Source organism: Salmo salar, chromosome 01 (assembly GCF_965601325.2).
Source record: "Salmo salar chromosome 01, fSalSal1, whole genome shotgun sequence".
NCBI lineage: Eukaryota > Metazoa > Chordata > Actinopteri > Salmoniformes > Salmonidae > Salmo > Salmo salar.
This window is the reverse complement of record NC_138291.1, coordinates 162,377,521-162,405,005: the sequence shown is the minus strand read 5'-3', so window position 1 is coordinate 162,405,005 and position 27,485 is coordinate 162,377,521. Positions and strand designations below refer to the sequence as shown.

The 27,485-nt window shown below is 48.3% G+C and overlaps 1 protein-coding gene across 1 annotated transcript; it reads left to right on the top strand.

Annotated features, from left to right (window-relative positions):
• The first annotated feature begins 938 nt into the window (after positions 1–938).
• LOC106568542 (vacuolar protein sorting-associated protein 37B) lies at positions 939–26,778 on the top strand. The gene is made up of 4 exons (XM_014138977.3): positions 939–1,141; positions 2,925–3,096; positions 25,105–25,187; positions 25,348–26,778. The coding sequence occupies exons 1-4, from the start codon at positions 1,037–1,039 to the stop codon at positions 25,750–25,752; spliced, it is 765 nt and encodes a 254-aa protein (XP_013994452.1). The 5' UTR covers positions 939–1,036; the 3' UTR covers positions 25,753–26,778.
• The last annotated feature ends 707 nt before the right edge of the window (positions 26,779–27,485 follow it).

Genomic DNA, 27,485 nt, shown 5'->3' with positions numbered 1-27,485 from the left:
TCATTTGCTCACTCACACATAATATGCACATACATTTATACCAACTCTACACACCTGCACACCCACTCACATGCAAGCTGCTGCTACTCTGACTATCTTATATCCTGTTGCCTAGTTCCCTTACCCCTATACATATCTACCTCCATCAGTCCAGTATCCCTGCACATGTAAATATGGTATTGAAACTGACTTTTTAAATATTTCCTGCATATGGTATGCTTAATTACTTTTATGCATATTTCATATTTATTTCACATGTGTTTTTTTCTAATAATAAATTGTTATTGATTATTTATTTCATTGTTGAGTTTGCAAGAAAGGCATTTCATTGAACTTGTGCATGTGACATTAAAACTTGAAACTTGAGCTCCGTAAGACATTCATAGCGATGGGGGCAGACTTTTTGATCATGAGAGACCTTTAGAAAATATGCACATTTTTTCTAACATTAAACATACAAATATGTATTTTACAGTTATAAGGAAGGTTAAATCTTATAGTTAGTTTGTCGTTTCAAATTTTGATTGTACTACATTTAGAAAGCATATAAGTCATTTCAAGCATTCATACAGTTTTGTTGAATAATAAATACATCATATAAAATATTTCAGATTTTCATATTTGTACTGTGTTCTTGAGCATGTGTCCTCAAAGTGACTACACCTCATCAATTTATAACTATTTCTACCAGAAAGTTGAGACTTTAACTTTTCTTTGGGTATGCAGCATTACTAGTTATTGTTCATGGCCCTCTCATGATAAATCATTACTTTGGAGGATTACGTAGATTACTATTTCGATTACATTTAGTTACTTTTAACTGGTTAACAAGTCTACGTCGTGGAAATCCCAAAAGTAAAAAATTTTTTTTTAATGACGTCAATTGCGGATGACGTCATTGTCCTATTACATTACACTCCCTTCTGATTTGCCAGAAATCATCCCTATTTCCGGTTTGTGATCCAAACACTTATCCGTTTTGAGCCGAAAGAACTGTAGCCAGACTGATCGATAGACGAGAACCATCATAGGACAAATGGCAGAATTCACGGATAAATTCAGCTCTTTCACCATGACGCAGTTAAACGAGTTGCTTGAAGACGATGAAAAGTTAAATTCTATTGTCAAAGAAATGAACGAGGTAAGTTCTCTTTGTGTTTCGCTAACTAGCTAGCTAACGTTAGCTGGCTATCCCTAGTAACGCTAGCTAGCATCAACATATCTAGGTAGCTGTGCACTTATGACTGTTGTCAGGCAGTCCTTCATTCACAGCTTCCTTCTAGATGCAAACATGTTTTGCATTGAGCCAGCTCATCAACATCCGCCTCGTTGCCACAGATGAGAGAAGCTTGCTCCTTGTACTCAACATTTGGCACCTGTTTAGTGGATGCTCATGCTGTTTCCATATTTTTATTGTCAACCCTGTTTGTGTACATATGCCACAAATGGCAGTGTCATTGTTTGGCATTAGGCCACAAATGCCATCTGATTCCCATTATTGCAATGGACACACTCGGGTTTAGGAACAGAGAACAGATTTGAAATGATCTGGTTTGTTTTGTTTCCTGTTCAATGAACAGGATCCGCACAAGACAGCCAGTCATCAGCTATGTGGAAGGTGTTAAAAGTTGGGAGAGGTTTTCCTATTGACTAACTTAGGCGAAGGAGTCCATATTCCAGTGCAGCACACCTCTTTAGTCAACACTCTGATGCATTGAGCACACAGCACCGCACAGATTATTACGAAGGTCGATGCTTAACCAAGAAGCACCTCTCACAGCCTATTGACATTTGGTTATGTCAGTGTTGTTTTCAGACATGTGTACATTCATTCTGGCACTGGTATTTTGTGCCTCATCTCTCTCCATCTCTAGCTAGCCTTGTCTAGTTGAGGTATTAGGAAAGCTCAACTTGCTTCTGGCTTCTTCACCTTCTGTATTTGTATATTCATGTATGTGGCTTATACAAGACTCCCAACCATGACGTCTGTGACGTTGGTGGAACTGTTAGTCCTTACCCACCAATGTGGAAATAGCTTTACAGGAACAGCCTGTGAGCAGAGATACAAATCTGGTTGCGGCTGGAGAGCTGTCTAGTGCCTGTCTTCCCTGGGCTGGTGCCAGCATGGCAGCGTCTCATCCCGACCATGTTATTTATGATTCATTATAGCCTAGTTCATTAGTACTGATATCTTGATTGAGTGCTGTGTTTTAGCTAGAACCCGAATTATATATTGGCTCGCCGACATTGGCCTTTTACCGCTGTATCAGTATCGGACAATAATTCTATCGATAACCGATATTCAATAGGATGAAAAAGGGGATCTAATGCTGATATGAACACTTGCGGGCATTTTCATGTCATTATTTGTCACAATGTAAGTAATCAACATTTGAAGCATATTAGTTGGACAATTGCTCCTTTGGATGGTATTTTTGGAGAATTCAGTGTGTAAAAATGTCACTTTAATTTCCCTGCTGTAAAACAGTATATCGGCAGTCGGCAGATATATCGGTAAGTTTTGCTCCTCCAAGATTCGGGTATCGGTCCCAAAAAAACATATTGGTTTCCCTGCCCTCAGAGTGATAAGAGCTCTGCTTCTGCTGTGGCGTCCTGTAGATATAATAGCCTATGGGTCCTATTACAGGTATTTCACATCTGTAGGCTTGGTGAAGGGCATTATAAATGTATGGCGTAATCACTGTCCTCCATTAAAATATAGTCATATTTAATCTGAAGAGGTTAGGTTTTGAGCTGGTTTGTCCCTGGCCTATAGGCCTACTCTACACATCACAGTCTGGGGGTCAGTCAGTCTCTGTCTTTGTGTATTGTCTCAAATACTAACTCACCTTCCCTCTTCCTTTGTGTGCGTCTGTCTGTGCGTCTGTGTGTGTGTGTGTATGCTGTGTGTTTGACTCTGTTAGATGTGTGAGGTGCAGCAGGTGAAGGAGCTGACCCTGGTCAGTAACATCAGTCTGGCAGAACAGAACCTCCAACTGCAGCCCAGTCTGGACCTTCAGAAGAACCAGCTCACCTCACGCTACCGCCACCTACAGGAGCTCTATGACAACTACCAGCTACGCAAGTCCACACTCTGTAAGACCCCTAACAGGTCCACATTACCGAGTCCTAGAAAGTCCACACTCTGTAACAGCCCGAGCTAGTCCACACTTGATGAGACACCTAGCTAGTTCACACTACTAAGGACAGTGTGCCTGTATACCAGTGTCTTTCTGTCTACATCTCACTCAGTGCACTCTGCTATCTGAAAGACTAGTCTTTCTCTCTCTGTGTTGGTAGCTGACTATTCTCTACATGTCTGTCTGGTCTAGCCAGTTCAGTCACTTGTTGTTCCTAGATACTGGTCCTCTGTCAATGGGGTTGTTACTGGATACTGGTCCTCTGTCAGTGGGATTGTTACTGGATACTGGTCCTCTGTCAGTGGGGTTGTTACTGGATACTGGTCCTCTGTCAGTGGGGTTGTTACTGGATACTGGTCCTCTGTCAGTGGGGTTGTTACTGGATACTGGTCCTCTGTCAGTGGGGTTGATACTGGATACTGGTCCTCTGTCAGTGGGGTTGTTACTGGATGCTGGTCCTCTGTCAGTGGGGTTGTTACTGGATACTGGTCCTCTGTCAGTGGGGTTGATACTGGATGCTGGTCCTCTGTCAGTGGGGTTGTTACTGGATACTGGTCCTCTGTCAGTGGGGTTGTTACTGGATACTGGTCCTCTGTCAGTGGGGTTGTTACTGGATGCTGGTCCTCTGTCAGTGGGGTTGTTACTGGATGCTGGTCCTCTGTCAGTGGGGTTGATACTGGATACTGGTCCTCTGTCAGTCGGGTTGTTCTAGATATTGGTCTTCTGTCAGTGGGGTTGATATTGGTCCTCTGTCAGTGGGGTTGATACTGGTCCTCTGTCAGTGGGGTTGATACTGGTCCTCTGTCAGTGGGGTTGATACTGGTCCTCTGTCAGTGGGGTTGTTACTGGATACTGGTCCTCTGTCAGTGGGGTTGTTACTGGTCCTCTGTCAGTGGGGTTGTTACTGGATACTGGTCCTCTGTCAGTGGGGTTGTTACTGGATACTGGTCCTCTGTCAGTGGGGTTGATACTGGATACTGGTCCTCTGTCAGTGGGGTTGTTACTGGATGCTGGTCCTCTGTCAGTGGGGTTGATACTGGATACTGGTCCTCTGTCAGTGGGGTTGTTACTGGATGCTGGTCCTCTGTCAGTGGGGTTGTTACTGGATACTGGTCCTCTGTCAGTGGGGTTGTTACTGGATACTGGTCCTCTGTCAGTGGGGTTGTTACTGGTCCTCTGTCAGTGGGGTTGTTACTGGTCCTCTGTCAGTGGGGTTGATACTGGATACAGGTCCTCTGTCAGTGGGGTTGATACTGGATACTGGTCCTCTGTCAGTGGGATTGTTACTGGATGCTGGTCCTCTGTCAGTGGGGTTGATACTGGTCCTCTGTCAGTGGGGTTGTTACTGGATACTGGTCCTCTGTCAGTGGGGTTGATACTGGTCCTCTGTCAGTGGGGTTGTTACTGGATACTGGTCCTCTGTCAGTGGGGTTGTTACTGGATACTGGTCCTCTGTCATTGGGGTTGATACTGGTCCTCTGTCAGTGGGGTTGTTACTGGATACTGGTCCTCTGTCAGTGGGGTTGTTACTGGTCCTCTGTCAGTGGGGTTGATACTGGATACAGGTCCTCTGTCAGTGGGGTTGATACTGGATACTGGTCCTCTGTCAGTGGGATTGTTACTGGATGCTGGTCCTCTGTCAGTGGGGTTGATACTGGTCCTCTGTCAGTGGGGTTGTTACTGGATACTGGTCCTCTGTCAGTGGGGTTGATACTGGTCCTCTGTCAGTGGGGTTGTTACTGGATACTGGTCCTCTGTCAGTGGGGTTGTTACTGGATACTGGTCCTCTGTCATTGGGGTTGATACTGGTCCTCTGTCAGTGGGGTTGTTACTGGATACTGGTCCTCTGTCAGTGGGGTTGATACTGGTCCTCTGTCAGTGGGGTTGTTACTGGATACTGGTCCTCTGTCAGTGGGGTTGTTACTGGATACTGGTCCTCTGTCATTGGGGTTGATACTGGTCCTCTGTCAGTGGGGTTGTTACTGGATACTGGTCCTCTGTCAGTGGGGTTGTTACTGGATACTGGTCCTCTGTCAGTGGGGTTGATACTGGATACTGGTCCTCTGTCAGTGGGGTTGTTACTGGATACTGGTCCTCTGTCAGTGGGGTTGTTACTGGATACTGGTCCTCTGTCAGTGGGGTTGTTACTGGATACTGGTCCTCTGTCAGTGGGGTTGTTACTGGATACTGGTCCTCTGTCAGTGGGGTTGTTACTGGTCCTCTGTCAGTGGGGTTGTTACTGGTCCTCTGTCAGTGGGGTTGATACTGGATACTGGTCCTCTGTCAGTGGGATTGTTACTGGATGCTGGTCCTCTGTCAGTGGGATTGTTACTGGATACTGGTCCTCTGTCAGTGGGGTTGATACTGGTCCTCTGTCAGTGGGGTTGTTACTGGATACTGGTCCTCTGTCAGTGGGGTTGATACTGGTCCTCTGTCAGTGGGGTTGTTACTGGATACTGGTCCTCTGTCAGTGGGGTTGTTACTGGATACTGGTCCTCTGTCAGTTGGGGTTCGGATACTGGTCCTCTGTCAGTGGGGTTGTTACTGGATACTGGTCCTCTGTCAGTGGGGTTGTTACTGGATACTGGTCCTCTGTCAGTGGGGTTGATACTGGTCCTCTGTCATTGGGGTTGTTACTGGATACTGGTCCTCTGTCAGTGGGGTTGTTACTGGATACTGGTCCTCTGTCAGTGGGGTTGTTACTGGATACTGGTCCTCTGTCAGTGGGGTTGTTACTGGATACTGGTCCTCTGTCAGTGGGGTTGATACTGGTCCTCTGTCAGTGGGGTTGATACTGGTCCTCTGTCAGTGGGGTTGATACTGGTCCTCTGTCAGTGGGGTTGATACTGGTCCTCTGTCATTGGGGTTGATACTGGTCCTCTGTCTGTGGGGTTGTTACTGGATACTGGTCCTCTGTCAGTGGGGTTGTTACTGGATACTGGTCCTCTGTCAGTCGGGTTGTTACTGGTCCTCTGTCAGTGGGGTTGTTACTGGATGCGGGTCCTCTGTCAGTCGGGTTGTTACTGGATACTGGTCCTCTGTCAGTCGGGTTGTTACTGGATACTGGTCCTCTGTCAGTGGGGTTGATACTGGTCCTCTGTCAGTCGGGTTGATACTGGTCCTCTGTCAGTGGGGTTGATACTGGTCCTCTGTCAGTGGGGTTGATACTGGTCCTCTGTCAGTGGGGTTGATACTGGTCCTCTGTCAGTGGGGTTGATACTGGTCCTCTGTCAGTGGGGTTGATACTGGTCCTCTGTCAGTGGGGTTGATACTGGTCCTCTGTCAGTGGGGTTGATACTGGTCCTCTGTCAGTGGGGTTGTTACTGGATGCTGGTCCTCTGTCAGTGGGGTTGTTACTGGATGCTGGTCCTCTGTCAGTGGGGTTGATACTGGATACTGGTCCTCTGTCAGTCGGGTTGTTCTAGATATTGGTCTTCTGTCAGTGGGGTTGATATCTGGTCCTCTGTCAGTGGGGTTGATACTGGTCCTCTGTCAGTGGGGTTGATACTGGTCCTCTGTCAGTGGGGTTGTTACTGGATACTGGTCCTCTGTCAGTGGGGTTGTACTGGATACTGGTCCTCTGTCAGTGGGGTTGTTACTGGTCCTCTGTCAGTGGGGTTGTTACTGGATACTGGTCCTCTGTCAGTGGGGTTGTTACTGGATACTGGTCCTCTGTCAGTGGGGTTGTTACTGGATACTGGTCCTCTGTCAGTGGGGTTGTTACTGGATGCTGGTCCTCTGTCAGTGGGGTTGTTACTGGATGCTGGTCCTCTGTCAGTGGGGTTGTTACTGGATACTGGTCCTCTGTCAGTGGGGTTGTTACTGGATACTGGTCCTCTGTCAGTGGGGTTGTTACTGGTCCTCTGTCAGTGGGGTTGTTACTGGTCCTCTGTCAGTGGGGTTGATACTGGATACAGGTCCTCTGTCAGTGGGGTTGATACTGGATACTGGTCCTCTGTCAGTGGGATTGTTACTGGATGCTGGTCCTCTGTCAGTGGGGTTGATACTGGTCCTCTGTCAGTGGGGTTGATACTGGTCCTCTGTCAGTGGGGTTGATACTGGTCCTCTGTCAGTGGGGTTGATACTGGTCCTCTGTCAGTGGGGTTGATACTGGATACTGGTCCTCTGTCAGTGGGGTTGTTACTGGATACTGGTCCTCTGTCAGTGGGGTTGTTACTGGATACTGGTCCTCTGTCAGTGGGGTTGTTACTGGATACTGGTCCTCTGTCAGTGGGGTTGTTACTGGATGCTGGTCCTCTGTCAGTGGGGTTGATACTGGATACTGGTCCTCTGTCAGTGGGGTTGATACTGGTCCTCTGTCATTGGGGTTGTTACTGGATACTGGTCCTCTGTCAGTGGGGTTGTTACTGGATACTGGTCCTCTGTCAGTGGGGTTGATACTGGTCCTCTGTCATTGGGGTTGATACTGGATACTGGTCCTCTGTCAGTGGGGTTGATACTGGTCCTCTGTCATTGGGGTTGATACTGGTCCTCTGTCATTGGGGTTGATAGCTGGTCCTCTGTCAGTGGGGTTGTTACTGGATACTGGTCCTCTGTCAGTGGGGTTGTTACTGGATACTGGTCCTCTGTCAGTGGGGTTGATACTGGTCCTCTGTCAGTGGGGTTGATACTGGTCCTCTGTCAGTGGGGTTGATACTGGTCCTCTGTCAGTCGGGTTGTTCTAGATACTGGTCCTCTGTCAGTGGGGTTGATACTGGTCCTCTGTCAGTGGGGTTGATACTGGTCCTCTGTCAGTGGGGTTGATACTGGTCCTCTGTCAGTGGGGTTGATACTGGTCCTCTGTCAGTGGGGTTGATACTGGTCCTCTGTCAGTGGGGTTGATACTGGTCCTCTGTCAGTGGGGTTGATACTGGTCCTCTGTCAGTGGGGTTGATACTGGTCCTCTGTCAGTGGGGTTGATACTGGTCCTCTGTCAGTGGGGTTGATACTGGTCCTCTGTCAGTGGGGTTGTTCTGGATACTGGTCCTCTGTCAGTGGGGTTGTTACTGGATACTGGTCCTCTGTCAGTGGGGTTGTTACTGGATACTGGTCCTCTGTCAGTGGGGTTGTTACTGGATACTGGTCCTCTGTCAGTGGGGTTGTTACTGGATACTGGTCCTCTGTCAGTGGGGTTGTTACTGGATACTGGTCCTCTGTCAGTGGGCTTGTTACTTGTCCTCTGTCAGTGGGGTTGATACTGGATACTGGTCCTCTGTCAGTGGGGTTGATACTGGATACTGGTCCTCTGTCAGTGGGGTTGTTACTGGATACTGGTCCTCTGTCAGTGGGGTTGTTACTGGATACTGGTCCTCTGTCAGTGGGGTTGTTACTGGATACTGGTCCTCTGTCAGTGGGGTTGTTACTGGATACTGGTCCTCTGTCAGTGGGGTTGTTACTGGATACTGGTCCTCTGTCAGTGGGGTTGTTACTGGTCCTCTGTCAGTGGGGTTGATACTGGATACTGGTCCTCTGTCAGTGGGGTTGTTACTGGATGCTGGTCCTCTGTCAGTGGGGTTGTTACTAGATACTGGTCCTCTGTCAGTGGGCTTGTTACTGGATGCTGGTCCTCTGTCAGTGGGGTTGATACTGGATACTGGTCCTCTGTCAGTGGGGTTGTTACTGGATGCTGGTCCTCTGTCAGTCGGGTTGTTCTAGATATTGGTCCTCTGTCAGTGGGGTTGATACTGGTCCTCTGTCAGTGGGGTTGATACTGGTCCTCTGTCAGTGGGGTTGATACTGGTCCTCTGTCAGTGGGGTTGTTACTGGATACTGGTCCTCTGTCAGTGGGGTTGTTACTGGATACTGGTCCTCTGTCAGTGGGGTTGATATTGGTCTTCTGTCAGTGGAGTTGATACTGGATACTGGTCCTCTGTCAGTGGGGTTGTTACTGGATACTGGTCCTCTGTCAGTGGGGTTGATACTGGATACTGGTCCTCTGTCAGTGGGATTGTTACTGGATGTTGGTCCTCTGTCAGTGGGGTTGTTACTGGTCCTCTGTCAGTGGGGTTGATACTGGTCCTCTGTCAGTGGGGTTGATACTGGTTCTCTGTCAGTGGGGTTGTTACTGGATACTGGTCCTCTGTCAGTGGGGTTGATACTGGATACTGGTCCTCTGTCAGTGGGGTTGATACTGGATACTGGTCCTCTGTCAGTGGGGTTGTTACTGGATACTGGTCCTCTGTCAGTGGGGTTGATACTGGTCCTCTGTCAGTGGGGTTGATACTGGATACTGGTCCTCTGTCAGTGGGGTTGATACTGGTCCTCTGTCAGTGGGGTTGTTACTGGATACTGGTCCTCTGTCAGTGGGGTTGTTACTGGATACTGGTCCTCTGTCAGTGGGGTTGTTACTGGATACTGGTCCTCTGTCAGTGGGGTTGTTACTGGATACTGGTCCTCTGTCAGTGGGGTTGTTACTGGATACTGGTCCTCTGTCAGTGGGGTTGTTACCGGATACTGGTCCTCTGTCAGTGGGGTTGTTAATGGATACTGGTCCTCTGTCAGTGGGGTTGTTAATGGATACTGGTCCTCTGTCAGTGGGGTTGTTAATGGATACTGGTCCTATGTCAGTGGGGTTGTTACCGGATACTGGTCCTCCGTCAGTGGGGTTGTTACTGGATACTGGTCCTCTGTCAGTGGGGTTGTTACTGGATACTGCTCCTCTGTCAGTGGGGTTGATACTGGTCCTCTGTCAGTGGGGTTGATACTGGTCCTCTGTCAGTGGGGTTGTTACTGGATACTGGTCCTCTGTCAGTGGGGTTGTTACTGGTCCTCTGTCAGTGGGGTTGATACTGGATACTGGTCCTCTGTCAGTGGGGTTGATACTGGATACTGGTCCTCTGTCAGTGGGGTTGTTACTGGATGCTGGTCCTCTGTCAGTGGGGTTGTTACTGGATACTGGGCCTCTGTCAGTGGGGTTGTTACTGGATACTGGGCCTCTGTCAGTGGGGTTGTTACTGGATACTGGTCCTCTGTCAGTGGGGTTGTTACTGGATACTGGTCCTCTGTCAGTGGGCTTGTTACTGGTCCTCTGTCAGTGGGGTTGATACTGGTCCTCTGTCAGTGGGGTTGATACTGGATACTGGTCCTCTGTCAGTGGGGTTGATACTGGATACTGGTCCTCTGTCAGTGGGATTGTTACTGGATACTGGTCCTCTGTCAATGGGGTTGATACTGGATACTGGATACTGGTCCTCTGTCAGTAGGGTTGATACTGGATACTGGTCCTCTGTCAGTGGGGTTGTTACTGGATACTGGTCCTCTGTCAGTGGGGTTGTTACTGGATACTGGTCCTCTGTCAGTGGGGTTGTTACTGGATACTGGTCCTCTGTCAGTGGGGTTGTTACTGGTCCTCTGTCAGTGGGGTTGATACTGGATACTGGTCCTCTGTCAGTGGGCTTGTTACTGGATGCTGGTCCTCTGTCAGTGGGGTTGATACTGGATACTGGTCCTCTGTCAGTGGGGTTGTTACTGGATACTGGTCCTCTGTCAGTGGGGTTGTTACTGGATGCTGGTCCTCTGTCAGTCGGGTTGTTCTAGATATTGGTCCTCTGTCAGTGGGGTTGATACTGGTCCTCTGTCAGTGGGGTTGATACTGGTCCTCTGTCAGTGGGGTTGATACTGGTCCTCTGTCAGTGGGGTTGATACTGGTCCTCTGTCAGTGGGGTTGATACTGGTCCTCTGTCAGTGGGGTTGATACTGGATACTGGTCCTCTGTCAGTGGGGTTGTTACTGGATACTGGTCCTCTGTCAGTGGGGTTGATACTGGATACTGGTCCTCTGTCAGTGTGGTTGTTACTGGATGCTGGTCCTCTGTCAGTGGGGTTGTTACTGGTCCTCTGTCAGTGGGGTTGAAACTGGTCCTCTGTCAGTGGGGTTGATACTGGTTCTCTGTCAGTGGGGTTGTTACTGGATACTGGTCCTCTGTCAGTGGGATTGTTACTGGATGCTGGTCCTCTGTCAGTGGGATTGTTACTGGATGCTGGTCCTCTGTCAGTGGCATTGTTACTGGATGCTGGTCCTCTGTCAGTGGGGTTGTTACTGGATACTGGTCCTCTGTCAGTGGGGTTGTTACTGGATACTGGTCCTCTGTCAGTGGGGTTGTTACTGGATACTGGTCCTCTGTCAGTGGGGTTGATACTGGTCCTCTGTCAGTGGGGTTGATACTGGATACTGGTCCTCTGTCAGTGGGGTTGATACTGGTCCTCTGTCAGTGGGGTTGTTACTGGATACTGGTCCTCTGTCAGTGGGGTTGTTACTGGATACTGGTCCTCTGTCAGTGGGGTTGTTACTGGATACTGGTCCTCTGTCAGTGGGGTTGTTACTGGATACTGGTCCTCTGTCAGTGGGGTTGTTACTGGATACTGGTCCTCTGTCAGTGGGGTTGTTACTGGATACTGGTCCTCTGTCAGTGGGGTTGTTACCGGATACTGGTCCTCTGTCAGTGGGGTTGTTAATGGATACTGGTCCTCTGTCAGTGGGGTTGTTACTGGTCCTCTGTCAGTGGGGTTGTTACTGGATACTGGTCCTCTGTCAGTGGGGTTGTTACCGGATACTGGTCCTCTGTCAGTGGGGTTGTTACTGGATACTGGTCCTGTGTCAGTGGGGTTGTTACTGGATACTGGTCCTCTGTCAGTGGGGTTGTTACTGGATACTGGTCCTCTGTCAGTGGGGTTGTTACTGGATACTGGTCCTCTGTCAGTGGGGTTGTTACTGGATACTGGTCCTCTGTCAGTGGGGTTGTTACTGGATACTGGACCTCTGTCAGTGGGGTTGTTACTGGATACTGGTCCTCTGTCAGTGGGGTTGTTACTGGTCCTATGTCAGTGGGGTTGATACTGGATACTGGTCCTCTGTCAGTGGGATTGTTACTGGATGCTGGTCCTCTGTCAGTGGGATTGTTACTGGATACTGGTCCTCTGTCAGTGGGGTTGATACTGGTCCTCTGTCAGTGGGGTTGTTACTGGATACTGGTCCTCTGTCAGTGGGGTTGTTACTGGATACTGGTCCTCTGTCAGTGGGGTTGTTACTGGATACTGGTCCTCTGTCAGTGGGGTTGTTACTGGATACTGGTCCTCTGTCAGTGGGGTTGTTACTGGATGCTGGTCCTCTGTCAGTGGGGTTGTTACTGGATGCTGGTCCTCTGTCAGTCGGGTTGTTACTGGATACTGGTCCTCTGTCAGTGGGGTTTATACTGGTCCTCTGTCAGTGGGGTTTATACTGGTCCTCTGTCAGTGGGGTTGTTACTGGATACTGGTCCTCTGTCAGTGAGGTTGTTACTGGATACTGGTCCTCTGTCAGTGGGGTTGTTACTGGATACTGGTCCTCTGTCAGTGGGGTTGTTACTGGATACTGGTCCTCTGTCAGTGGGGTTGTTACTGGATGCTGGTCCTCTGTCAGTGGGGTTGTTACTGGATGCTGGTCCTCTGTCAGTCGGGTTGTTACTGGATACTGGTCCTCTGTCAGTGGGGTTGATACTGGTCCTCTGTCAGTGGGGTTGTTACTGGATGCTGGTCCTCTGTCAGTGGGGTTGTTACTGGATACTGGTCCTCTGTCAGTGGGGTTGATACTGGATACTGGTCCTCTGTCAGTGGGGTTGATACTGGTCCTCTGTCAGTGGGGTTGTTACTGGATGCTGGTCCTCTGTCAGTGGGGTTGTTACTGGATACTGGTCCTCTGTCAGTGGGGTTGATACTGGATACTGGTCCTCTGTCAGTCGGGTTGTTACTGGATACTGGTCCTCTGTCAGTGGGGTTTATACTGGTCCTCTGTCAGTGGGGTTGATACTGGATACTGGTCCTCTGTCAGTGGGGTTGATACTGGTCCTCTGTCAGTGGGGTTGATACTGGTCCTCTGTCAGTGGGGTTGATACTGGTCCTCTGTCAGTGGGGTTGATACTGGTCCTCTGTCAGTGGGGTTGATACTGGTCCTCTGTCAGTGGGGTTGATACTGGTCCTCTGTCAGTGGGGTTGATATTGGTCCTCTGTCAGTGGGGTTGATATTGGTCCTCTGTCAGTGGGGTTGATACTGGTCCTCTGTCAGTGGGATTGTTACTGGATGCTGGTCCTCTGTCAGTGGGGTTGTTACTGGATGCTGGTCCTCTGTCAGTGGGGTTGATACTGGATACTGGTCCTCTGTCAGTGGGATTGTTACTGGATGCTGGTCCTCTGTCAGTGGGATTGTTACTGGATACTGGTCCTCTGTCAGTGGGGTTGATACTGGATACTGGTCCTCTGTCAATGGGGTTGATACTGGTCCTCTGTCAGTGGGGTTGTTACTGGTCCTCTGTCAGTGGGGTTGATACTGGATACTGGTCCTCTGTCAGTGGGGTTGATACTGGTCCTCTGTCAGTGGGGTTGTTACTGGATACTGGTCCTCTGTCAGTGGGGTTGTTACTGGATACTGGTCCTCTGTCAGTGGGGTTGTTACTGGATACTGGTCCTCTGTCAGTGGGGTTGTTACTGGATGCTGGTCCTCTGTCAGTGGGGTTGTTACTGGATGCTGGTCCTCTGTCAGTCGGGTTGTTCTAGATACTGGTCCTCTGTCAGTGGGGTTGTTACTGGGTACTGGTCCTCTGTCAGTGGGGTTGATACTGGTCCTCTGTCAGTGGGGTTGATACTGGTCCTCTGTCAGTGGGGTTGATACTGGTCCTCTGTCAGTGGGGTTGATACTGGTCCTCTGTCATTGGGGTTGATACTGGTCCTCAGTCAGTGGGGTTGATACTGGTCCTCTGTCAGTGGGGTTGATACTGGTCCTCTGTCAGTGGGGTTGATACTGGTCCTCTGTCAGTGGGGTTGATACTGGTCCTCTGTCAGTGGGGTTGATACTGGTCCTCTGTCAGTGGGGTTGATACTGGTCCTCTGTCAGTGGGGTTGATACTGGTCCTCTGTCAGTGGGGTTGATACTGGATACTGGTCCTCTGTCAGTGGGGTTGTTACTGGATACTGGTCCTCTGTCAGTGGGGTTGTTACTGGATGCTGGTCCTCTGTCAGTGGGGTTGTTACTGGATACTGGTCCTCTGTCAGTGGGGTTGTTACTGGATGCTGGTCCTCTGTCAGTGGGGTTGATACTGGATACTGGTCCTCTGTCAGTGGGGTTGATACCGGATACTGGTCCTCTGTCAGTGGGGTTGATACTGGATACTGGTCCTCTGTCAGTGGGGTTGATACTGAATACTGGTCCTCTGTCAGTGGGGTTGATACTGGATGCTGGTCCTCTGTCAGTGGGGTTGTTACTGGATACTGGTCCTCTGTCAGTGGGGTTGATACTGGTCCTCTGTCAGTGGGGTTGTTACTGGTCCTCTGTCAGTGTGGTTGATACTGGTCCTCTGTCAGTGGGGTTGATACTGGTCCTCTGTCAGTGGGGTTGTTACTGGTCCTCTGTCAGTGGGGTTGTTACTGGATGCTGGTCCTCTGTCAGTGGGGTTGTTACTGGATACTGGTCCTCTGTCAGTGGGGTTGTTACTGGATACTGGTCCTCTGTCAGTGGGGTTGATACTGGTCCTCTGTCAGTGGGGTTGATACTGGTCCTCTGTCAGTGGGGTTGATACTGGTCCTCTGTCAGTGGGGTTGATACTGGTCCTCTGTCAGTGGGGTTGATACTGGTCCTCTGTCAGTGGGGTTGATACTGGTCCTCTGTCAGTGGGGTTGATACTGGTCCTCTGTCAGTGGGGTTGATGCTGGTCCTCTGTCAGTGGGGTTGATACTGGTCCTCTGTCAGTGGGGTTGATGACTGGTCCTCTGTCAGTGGGGTTGATACTGGTCCTCTGTCAGTGGGGTTGATACTGGTCCTCTGTCAGTGGGGTTGATACTGGTCCTCTGTCAGTGGGGTTGTTACTGGATACTGGTCCTCTGTCAGTGGGGTTGTTACTGGATACTGGTCCTCTGTCAGTGGGGTTGTTACTGGATACTGGTCCTCTGTCAGTGGGGTTGTTACTGGATACTGGTCCTCTGTCAGTGGGGTTGTTACTGGATACTGGTCCTCTGTCAGTGGGCTTGTTACTTGTCCTCTGTCAGTGGGGTTGATACTGGATACTGGTCCTCTGTCAGTGGGGTTGATACTGGATACTGGTCCTCTGTCAGTGGGGTTGATACTGGATACTGGTCCTCTGTCAGTGGGGTTGTTACTGGATACTGGTCCTCTGTCAGTGGGGTTGTTACTGGATACTGGTCCTCTGTCAGTGGGGTTGTTACTGGATACTGGTCCTCTGTCAGTGGGGTTGTTACTGGATACTGGTCCTCTGTCAGTGGGGTTGTTACTGGATACTGGTCCTCTGTCAGTGGGGTTGTTACTGGTCCTCTGTCAGTGGGGTTGTACTGGATACTGGTCCTCTGTCAGTGGGGTTGTTACTGGATGCTGGTCCTCTGTCAGTGGGGTTGTTACTAGATACTGGTCCTCTGTCAGTGGGCTTGTTACTGGATGCTGGTCCTCTGTCAGTGGGGTTGATACTGGATACTGGTCCTCTGTCAGTGGGGTTGTTACTGGATGCTGGTCCTCTGTCAGTCGGGTTGTTCTAGATATTGGTCCTCTGTCAGTGGGGTTGATACTGGTCCTCTGTCAGTGGGGTTGATACTGGTCCTCTGTCAGTGGGGTTGATACTGGTCCTCTGTCAGTGGGGTTGTTACTGGATACTGGTCCTCTGTCAGTGGGGTTGTTACTGGATACTGGTCCTCTGTCAGTGGGGTTGATACTGGTCCTCTGTCAGTGGGGTTGTTACTGGATACTGGTCCTCTGTCAGTGGGGTTGTTACTGGATACTGGTCCTCTGTCAGTGGGGTTGATACTGGATACTGGTCCTCTGTCAGTGGGATTGTTACTGGATGTTGGTCCTCTGTCAGTGGGGTTGTTACTGGTCCTCTGTCAGTGGGGTTGATACTGGTCCTCTGTCAGTGGGGTTGATACTGGTTCTCTGTCAGTGGGGTTGTTACTGGATACTGGTCCTCTGTCAGTGGGGTTGATACTGGATACTGGTCCTCTGTCAGTGGGGTTGTTACTGGATACTGGTCCTCTGTCAGTGGGGTTGTTACTGGATACTGGTCCTCTGTCAGTGGGGTTGATACTGGTCCTCTGTCAGTGGGGTTGATACTGGATACTGGTCCTCTGTCAGTGGGGTTGATACTGGTCCTCTGTCAGTGGGGTTGTTACTGGATACTGGTCCTCTGTCAGTGGGGTTGTTACTGGATACTGGTCCTCTGTCAGTGGGGTTGTTACTGGATACTGGTCCTCTGTCAGTGGGGTTGTTACTGGATACTGGTCCTCTGTCAGTGGGGTTGTTACTGGATACTGGTCCTCTGTCAGTGGGGTTGTTACTGGATACTGGTCCTCTGTCAGTGGGGTTGTTACTGGATACTGGTCCTCTGTCAGTGGGGTTGTTACTGGATACTGGTCCTCTGTCAGTGGGGTTGATACTGGATACTGGTCCTCTGTCAGTGGGGTTGTTACTGGATACTGGTCCTCCGTCAGTGGGGTTGTTACTGGATACTGGTCCTCTGTCAGTGGGGTTGTTACTGGATACTGCTCCTCTGTCAGTGGGGTTGATACTGGTCCTCTGTCAGTGGGGTTGATACTGGTCCTCTGTCAGTGGGGTTGTTACTGGATACTGGTCCTCTGTCAGTGGGGTTGTTACTGGTCCTCTGTCAGTGGGGTTGATACTGGATACTGGTCCTCTGTCAGTGGGGTTGATACTGGATACTGGTCCTCTGTCAGTGGGATTGTTACTGGATGCTGGTCCTCTGTCAGTGGGGTTGTTACTGGATACTGGGCCTCTGTCAGTGGGGTTGTTACTGGATACTGGGCCTCTGTCAGTGGGGTTGTTACTGGATACTGGTCCTCTGTCAGTGGGGTTGTTACTGGATACTGGTCCTCTGTCAGTGGGCTTGTTACTGGTCCTCTGTCAGTGGGGTTGATACTGGTCCTCTGTCAGTGGGGTTGATACTGGATACTGGTCCTCTGTCAGTGGGGTTGATACTGGATACTGGTCCTCTGTCAGTGGGGTTGTTACTGGATACTGGTCCTCTGTCAATGGGGTTGATACTGGATGACTGGTCCTCTGTCAGTGGGGTTGATACTGGATACTGGTCCTCTGTCAGTGGGGTTGTTACTGGATACTGGTCCTCTGTCAGTGGGGTTGTTACTGGATACTGGTCCTCTGTCAGTGGGGTTGTTACTGGATACTGGTCCTCTGTCAGTGAGGGTTGTTACTGGATACTGGTCCTCTGTCAGTGGGGTTGTTACTGGATGCTGGTCCTCTGTCAGTGGGGTTGTTACTGGATACTGGTCCTCTGTCAGTGGGGTTGTTACTGGATACTGGTCCTCTGTCAGTGGGGTTGTTACTGGATACTGGTCCTCTGTCAGTGGGGTTGTACTGGATACTGGTCCTCTGTCAGTGGGGTTGTTACTGGATACTGGTCCTCTGTCAGTGGGGTTGTTACTGGATGCTGGTCCTCTGTCAGTCGGGTTGTTCTAGATATTGGTCCTCTGTCAGTGGGGTTGATACTGGTCCTCTGTCAGTGGGGTTGATACTGGTCCTCTGTCAGTGGGGTTGATACTGGTCCTCTGTCAGTGGGGTTGATACTGGTCCTCTGTCAGTGGGGTTGATATTGGTCCTCTGTCAGTGGGGTTGATACTGGATACTGGTCCTCTGTCAGTGGGGTTGTTACTGGATACTGGTCCTCTGTCAGTGGGGTTGTTACTGGATACTGGTCCTCTGTCAGTGGGGTTGTTACTGGATACTGGTCCTCTGTCAGTGGGGTTGTTACTGGTCCTCTGTCAGTGGGGTTGATACTGGTCCTCTGTCAGTGGGGTTGATACGGGTCCTCTGTCAGTGGGGTTGATACTGGTCTCTGTCAGTGGGGTTGATACTGGTCCTCTGTCAGTGGGGTTGTATACTGGTCCTCTGTCAGTGGGGTTGTTACTGGATACTGGTCCTCTGTCAGTGGGGTTGTTACTGGATACTGGTCCTCTGTCAGTGGGGTTGATACTGGTCCTCTGTCAGTGGGGTTGATACTGGCTGGTCCTCTGTCAGTGGGGTTGATACTGGTCCTCTGTCAGTGGGGTTGATACTGGTCCTCTGTCAGTGGGGTTGTTACTGGATACTGGTCCTCTGTCAGTGGGGTTGTTACTGGATACTGGTCCTCTGTCAGTGGGGTTGTTACTGGATACTGGTCCTCTGTCAGTGGGGTTGTTACTGGATACTGGTCCTCTGTCAGTGGGGTTGTTACTGGATACTGGTCCTCTGTCAGTGGGGTTGTTACTGGATACTGGTCCTCTGTCAGTGGGGTTGTTACTGGATACTGGTCCTCTGTCAGTGGGGTTGTTACTGGTCCTCTGTCAGTGGGGTTGATACTGGATACTGGTCCTCTGTCAGTGGGGTTGATACTGGATACTGGTCCTCTGTCAGTGGGGTTGTTACTGGATACTGGTCCTCTGTCAGTGGGGTTGTTACTGGATACTGGGCCTCTGTCAGTGGGGTTGTTACTGGATACTGGTCCTCTGTCAGTGGGGTTGTTACTGGATACTGGGCCTCTGTCAGTGGGGTTGTTACTGGATACTGGTCCTCTGTCAGTGGGGTTGTTACTGGATACTGGTCCTCTGTCAGTGGGGTTGTTACTGGATACTGGTCCTCTGTCAGTGGGGTTGTTACTGGATACTGGTCCTCTGTCAGTGGGGTTGTTACTGGATACTGGTCCTCTGTCAGTGGGGTTGTTACTGGATACTGGTCCTCTGTCAGTGGGGTTGTTACTGGATACTGGTCCTCTGTCAGTGGGGTTGTACTGGACTGGTCCTCTGTCAGTGGGGTTGTTACTGGATGCTGGTCCTCTGTCAATGGGGTTGATACTGGATACTGGTCCTCTGTCAGTGGGGTTGATACTGGATACTGGTCCTCTGTCAGTGGGGTTGATACTGGATACTGGTCCTCTGTCAGTGGGGTTGTTACTGGATACTGGTCCTCTGTCAGTGGGGTTGTTACTGGATACTGGTCCTCTGTCAGTGAGGTTGTTACTGGATACTGGTCCTCTGTCAGTGGGGTTGTTACTGGATGCTGGTCCTCTGTCAGTGGGGTTGTTACTGGATACTGGTCCTCTGTCAGTGGGGTTGTTACTGGATACTGGTCCTCTGTCAGTGGGGTTGTTACTGGATACTGGTCCTCTGTCAGTGAGGTTGTTACTGGTCCTCTGTCAGTGGGGTTGATACTGGTCCTCTGTCAGTGGGGTTGTTACTGGATGCTGGTCCTCTGTCAGTGGGGTTGTTACTGGATACTGGTCCTCTTTCAGTGGGGTTGTTACTGGATGCTGGTCCTCTGTCAGTGGGGTTGATACTGGATACTGGTCCTCTGTCAGTGGGGTTGATACTGGTCCTCTGTCAGTGGGGTTGATACTGGATACTGGTCCTCTGTCAGTGGGGTTGATACTGGATACTGGTCCTCTGTCAGTGGGATTGTTACTGGATGCTGGTCCTCTGTCAGTGGGGTTGTTACTGGATACTGGGCCTCTGTCAGTGGGGTTGTTACTGGATACTGGTCCTCTGTCAGTGGGGTTGTTACTGGATACTGGTCCTCTGTCAGTGGGGTTGTTACTGGATACTGGTCCTCTGTCAGTGGGGTTGTTACTGGTCCTCTGTCAGTGGGGTTGATACTGGATACTGGTCCTCTGTCAGTGGGATTGTTACTGGATACTGGTCCTCTGTCAATGGGGTTGATACTGGATACTGGATACTGGTCCTCTGTCAGTAGGGTTGATACTGGATACTGGTCCTCTGTCAGTGGGGTTGTTACTGGATACTGGTCCTCTGTCAGTGGGGTTGTTACTGGATACTGGTCCTCTGTCAGTGGGGTTGTTACTGGATACTGGTCCTCTGTCAATAGGGTTGTTACTGGATACTGGTCCTCTGTCAGTGGGGTTGATACTGGTCCTCTGTCAGTGGGGTTGATACTGGTCCTCTGTCAGTGGGGTTGATACTGGTCCTCTGTCAGTGGGGTTGATACTGGTCCTCTGTCAGTGGGGTTGATACTGGTCCTCTGTCAGTGGGGTTGATACTGGTCCTCTGTCAGTGGGGTTGATGCTGGTCCTCTGTCAGTGGGGTTGATACTGGTCCTCTGTCAGTGGGGTTGATACTGGTCCTCTGTCAGTGGGGTTGATACTGGTCCTCTGTCAGTGGGGTTGTTACTGGATACTGGTCCTCTGTCAGTGGGGTTGTTACTGGATACTGGTCCTCTGTCAGTGGGGTTGATACTGAATACTGGTCCTCTGTCAGTGGGGTTGTTACTGGATACTGGTCCTCTGTCAGTGGGGTTGTTACTGGATACTGGTCCTCTGTCAGTGGGGTTGTTACTGGATACTGGTCCTCTGTCAGTGGGGTTGTTACTGGATACTGGTCCTCTGTCAGTGGGGTTGTTACTGGATACTGGTCCTCTGTCAGTGGGGTTGTTACTGGATGCTGGTCCTCTGTCAGTGGGGTTGTTACTGGATACTGGTCCTCTGTCAGTGGGGTTGTTACTGGATACTGGTCCTCTGTCAGTGGGGTTGTTACTGGATACTGGTCCTCTGTCAGTGGGGTTGTTACTGGATACTGCTCCTCTGTCAGTGGGGTTGTTACTGGATACTGGTCCTCTGTCAGTGGGATTGTTACTGGATACTGGTCCTCTGTCAGTGGGGTTGTTACTGGATACTGGTCCTCTGTCAGTGGGGTTGTTACTGGATACTGGTCCTCTGTCAGTGGGGTTGTTACTGGATACTGGTCCTCTGTCAGTGGGGTTGTTACTGGATACTGGTCCTCTGTCAGTGGGGTTGTTACTGGATACTGGTCCTCTGTCAGTGGGATTGTTACTGGATACTGGTCCTCTGTCAGTCGGGTTGTTCTAGATACTGGTCCTCTGTCAGTCGGGTTTTTCCAGATACTGGTCCTCTGTCAGTCGGGTTGTTCCAGATACTGGTCCTCTGTCAGTCGGGTTGTTCCAGATACTGCTCCTCTGTCAGTCGGGTTGTTCCAGATACTGCTCCTCTGTCAGTCGGGTTGTTCCAGATACTGCTCCTCTGTCAGTCGGGTTGTTCCAGATACTGCTCCTTTGTCAGTCGGGTTGTTCCAGATACTGCTCCTCTGTCAGTGGGGTTGTTCTAGATACTGGTCCTCTGTCAGTGGGGTTGTTCTAGATACTGGTCCTCTGTCAGTGGGGTTGTTCTAGATACTGGTCCTCTGTCATTCGGGTTGTTCTAGATACTGGTCCTCTGTCAGTCGGGTTGTTCTAGATACTGGTCCTCTGTCAGTGGGGTTGTTCTAGATACTGGTCCTCTGTCAGTCGGGTTGTTCTAGATACTGGTCCTCTGTCAGTGGGGTTGTTCCAGATACTGCTCTTCTGTCAGTCGGGTTGTTCTAGATACGGGTCCTCTGTCAGTGGGGTTGTTCCAGATACTGCTCCTCTGTCAGTCGGGTTGTTCTAGATACTGCTCCTCTGTCAGTCGGGTTGTTCTAGATACGGGTCCTCTGTCAGTCGGGTTGTTCTAGATACGGGTCCTCTGTCAGTCGGGTTGTTCTAGATACGGGTCCTCTGTCAGTCTGGTTGTTCTAGATACGGGTCCTCTGTCAGTCGGGTTGTCACTACATGGCCACACTAGAAAGAAGGGAAGCACAGTGCCTTTCTAACCACAGTTTCCACCACCAACCTTACCGATATTTATAATTTTTGCTGCCTTTTAAGCATTCTAGTACGGTTTAATAGTTAACACACACACGTGGACGCAGCGGTCTAAGTTACTGCATCTCAGTGCAAGAGGCGTCACTAAAGTCCCTGGTTCGAATCCCGTCTCTATCACATCCGGCTATGATTGGGAGTCCCATAGGCCGGCGCACAATTGGCCCAGCGTCGTCCGGGTTTGGCCGGGGTAGGCCGTCAATGTAAATAAGAATTTGTTCTTAACTGACTAATTAAATAAAAGGTTACACACACACACACACACACACACACACACACCACACTGACCAAAAAGTTATTTTGTTGGCATTTACGTATGTCCCCCTTACCAGTAAAATATAATCAAAACCTATTTGCTGTTTAGTTGTTCATTAATTTCATTCTCAACCAGGATTTCCATGGAATGCCGTTTGGGTCTTTGCTTGTCAAAAAGTACATTTGACGTGTCAAATAACACTATTTGACCAATCATGACCGGAATATGACTGCACTTCACATAATAATTTAACACGTTCATATTTTTTTTTTTACATAGTTATTACACATTGATTACACTACCGCTCGTATTTCATGTCACAACGCTTCATCGATACGTATGCTTTGATGCTGGTAAAGCTGTTCTTATTTATTAATGGTGCTCGGACCCATCTATGTGAAGCTAGCCACAATAAGGATTAACCACAAGTGGACATTGTGGTTAGCCTTCAAAATAAAAGTCATTGACAGTGATGCAAATGAATACAAATAGTATAATTATGCCATAATTGGAATAGATCATGCTAAACGAGGTTGGAATGTTGTTATATAAAATCAACAAAAGACAATTTTGTTAATTTGACAAATCTATTGAAATCACACTGGATGTATTATACTTCAGAATTGCATTGGGGGCATGCTTATTTCACTGTACAGCCTTACCTATGGATTGTGGATCAATGACATGGGGTATCAGTCTACTCAGTGACACCCAGAGAACATTAGCGTCATAGCTCTTATTGCAGGACTCTGTAACAACAGTGAATTGAGCCACATTTATTGTCAACCTATGTGTATTGAACACTATTCCAGAGGAAAAACAATACTGCGTGGGTGTTTTGGAGTCTGATAACTCTGAGGACGTTGGGAAAAATATCTTGGGTATTGAGTAGACTGATACCCCATTTCATTGATCCCCAATCATTCGGTAAAGCTGTACCGAGCAATATGAATGTCAATACACACAATATGCTGACTGGGGAGGTGATTTCACAGTGAGAGTCCTGAGATAAGAGCTACAATGCTAATATTTGCTTAAACTCTTCACAGTTGTGTTCTCTGGGTGTCACCGAGTAGACTGATACTCCATTTCATTGCTTCACATTACAACCTTTTTTTAACATTACCTTGTCTAAATATGGCATGGTTCCACAAATTGTAACCTTCTGCATCACTTTCAAAGAGATACTTTTATTTTGAAGGCCAACTGCAAATTCCACTATTGTACCTCATCCTTATTGTGGCTACCTTCACAAAACATAACCAGGTCCGGTTGAGCCTCATTAGCCATATGAAGCTAGCTGGCTGCTTATAACGTTAGCTTTGGGCAACAGGGTTAAGTAGCTGGCTAGCTATTTATTTTCATGAACTGAAGTTCAATTTCAATAGGCGAACAACAAGTGGCTACCTAGCTAATACTTACTCACAAGGATTCCTAAATCATTGCTAAGAATAATGAAAATGACTGCAGTTTCTACTGGTCATTGTTTTCAGGCTGGTTGTATTGGTGCTAGCTTAGTATCAGCTAAAGCTAGCTACCCCAGAAGTTGTGGTCGAACAAATAATGCCTAATTACCAACGCGGTATTGTTTGCAGACTTTTTTGTACAGCTTTGACAGTGTTACTGATAGTAGTGGTGGCGTTTGGCTTGCACGTGCAAATTCAGAACACACAACATTCTATAATAGAACTGTGTTATTTGATGTGTCAAATGAAAAGCTTATTTAACGCTTCAAGTAAGGTTGTTTGATGTTTATCTTTTTTTGACATGCAAAGACCCAAACGGCATTCCATAGTATGTTGTGAAGCTAATAGCAGTCACGCTATTACTGTGTAACTCCGGTAGGGCAACATCTGAAAAATAGCACACTTGGTAGTGTGTACTATTGCTTGACCAGTCGTGAAAGCCAACATCACCCACGACAGAGAACGGTTAATTAATTGTCAAGGACAATGAATTCCATTATCTTGGCGTTAATGGATTTCGCCTGCGAGTTGTCTCGCTGAAATGTTCTTACTCTTTCAAATGACTGCTCAACTTGTTGACTGCTTGATCCACACAGCAGACATTGTGGGCTAGGTTAGGAATGGTGTGTTGCACGTGTAGCGTCATTATGTCATGTACCTATGTTATATAGGTATGCACATCAGCTTTGACATTGGTTTTGCACATCGGCGTTAAACTAGACATCGGGCCGATACCGATGTTGGCATTTTTAGCTAATATCGGCCGATTCCGATATGTTCATCAATATATCGTGCATCCATAGTATAGATCCTTTAAAAGAAAGTTAATCAAGTAAAAGTCAGCCAGTAAAATACTACTTGAGGGAAAGTATTTGGTGTTAAATATACTGAAGTATCAAAAGTAAAAGTATAAATAATAAAAAATTCCTTTAATTAAGGAAAGCAGACGGCACCAATTTCCATTTAGAAAATGTACGGCTAGCCAGGGGCTCACTCCAACACTCAGACATTATTTACAAAAGATGCATTTGTGTTTAGTGATTCCGCCAGAGGCAGTAGATGACCACGTGTTCTCTTGATAAGTGCGTGAATTTGACAATTTTCCTGTCCTGCTAAGCATTCAAAATGTAATGAGTAACCTGGGTGTCAGGGAAAAGGTATGGAGTAAAAAGTCCAATATTTTCTTTAGGAATGTAGTAAAGTAAAATTTGTCAAAAATATAAATAGTAAAGTACAGATTCTCAAAAAAAACTACTTAAGTGGTACTTTAAAGTATTTTTACTTAAGCACTTTACGCCACTGGTACCGTGACAACAATTTTCTCTGTCCATTCTAGCATGGCCATCTAGTGACTACCCTGTCAGACAGCTGTTACCTGATAGGCTTTCCTGTACTCAGTGCTGCTTAGTATCCTCTGAATGCCCCAGCTACTGTATTCAGTCCCATTACATTGATGTTCTGCCCCAGGGATCAAGTCACGACTTAGGTTCAGGACAGTCATTCACTGTGATGCTTAGTGTTTTAATGTATTCTAACCATTTCTCCCTCATCTTTCTCTCAGACCATGGTTCAGGGAACAGCTCTCTGGACATTCTGCTGGCTCTGCTGCAAGCTGAGGGAGCCAAGATAGAAGAGGAGACTGAGGTGGCACACATACCAATACATTCACAACTACACCTACACTAGAATACACTCATAGACATGTACACACTCCTACACGCATAAGAATACTCACTCTCTAGGATATTTTGTGTTGGTGTGTATGCTTGTGTGAATATAACCCTGCTTTGATGTCCCTGTGTAGAACATGGCAGACTCGTTTCTGGATGGAGAGCTGCCTCTGGACTGCTTTATTGACGACTATCAGCGGAGACGCCATCTTGCTCATGTGCGCCGTGTAAAGATTGACAAACTCCGAGAGCTGGTGCTGAAGGGTCTCACTAGACCCCAGCAGACCCCTACGCAGCCCAGTCGACCCCAGGACTTCCCCTCTACCCCCTACACCAATGGAGCCCTCTCCCCCCAATCTACGCGAGCCGCCCCTCCTCCCTCCCCTCAGCACAGCGGCCTGTCATACCAAGTCGCCCCCTATCCCGCCATGCCTTTCCCCAGCCAGGGTCCTCCAGGCTACCCCAGCAGCCCCTACATTCCCCAGCAACACCCCACCTCTCCATGCCTGCCCCCCCGAACTGGCTTCATCATGCAGTGAGGGGGGGGGGGGGGGTCTGTCTCCATAGAAACACCATGGATGATGACCCTATCTACCTTTGACCCAACAATGAGTGTTGGTGACTTAGCCAATGACAGCCCCTGTCAGTAACACAGGGAAATCTCCTGACTGACAGGCTCCCTCAGAGACTCCGTCCAGTAGCTACAGCCTGGGGGGTTGATTCTCTTAGGTTTTTATTCTAAGACTAGCTTTCTGATTAATCTGAAGACATGAAAACCTAACTCTCTGACTGGTATTTATATGCTGTGTAGTTGAGATGTAGTTTTTGTAAACTGAAGGTGGTGTCTTCCTGTGCGCACACTTGAGTATGCGTGAAGTTGTCTGTAACCCCAAAGGTCAGGACAGGTGGTGTGATAGTTAACCCTAAAGTTCCTATTCTTCTAAAGGAAGGAGTCCGGTATTGTCACAAATATAGCTAGTCCATCAACTGTGAACAGAACTACTCAAATAGATTTCAATTCAATATGTATTGTAATCTAGGTGCTTTCATATTCATTGGTGGAGGTTCTTTCCAGTAGGTAGGAGGATGCAAGAAGTTCTTACAGAAGGCTAGGAATATGCTATTTTACAAGGGAACAGAAATATTTTGGGATGGATTTGAATGACCTGCCAAAGATGTTCTCATCTTACCTACTGACTTGGCACTTTGTTTTAGTGATTGTTTTGTATACCGGTATAAGAGGTAGTTATACCCCACCTAATTGGAAGATGGATACAGAAAACTATGCATTCTAAATTAATTTCAAACCTGCTTTCTTGTGAAGCCAGTCAAAGTTGCCATGTGGGGAAAAGAGATCTACAGCTGGCTGTACATCTAGTGTGCTTTTCCCATTTGTGCTCACCTCAAGGAAAACACATGGGGGTTCAAAAATGAAATGGTGCAACTACAGTAGTCCCTGGTACTGTACATCTGATCTACACTCCCTAGGAACAAACATTCATGGTGTAATGCTAGACTGACTTTCCCCACTTTCATTCAAATCAATAAATGTTTTATAACCAATACTAAGGTGTTCTATGCCTGATGTCCCAGTTGTCTGTGTTTGTTGCTATCAACTGGACACAGTGGGTAGTTCAACTATTGTGCCGATGTAGTTAACACTTTGCCCAAAAAAAGTATTAAAAAGATACTATCCTGCTTGAATTTTTTTTAACCATTAAATCATGCTGGTAAAAATGCTTATAATAAATATTTGTTTTACCAGTGATTCCAATCTATCAACATTTAAACATCCATCTTCCTCCATTTCGGCCCAAAATAAATGTTCCTCTTATCTTTTCCCAGCATAAAACGTTCATCTCCCGTCAATACCGGGATCTCCTTAGAGGATTTACTACCCATGTTGTTAAAGTACACTCGTATTTATTCTGCTTCTTCTCCCAATCTAGAATTTTAGAAGGATTATTCGTAAGAAACTTAAACTATGTGCTTTAATTTATAAAACTCTGGATCAAATACAATCAGTGTCTACTCGTTGTTAATCTTTATGTATGCTATTTACTGTTATTAATCTAGAATTTTAGAATTATTATTCGCATGCTTCCTGACATATTATTTATCTCACATATACGACTATAAGTTATACTTATTTTCCTGTCGTTCCCTGCGACTCTTGACTTTATCAATATATCTTTCGCACACGTAACTAATTATCTTTTTCCGTTATTAACCTAGATTTTGGAGAATAATTATCATGACACATTGATTCTAT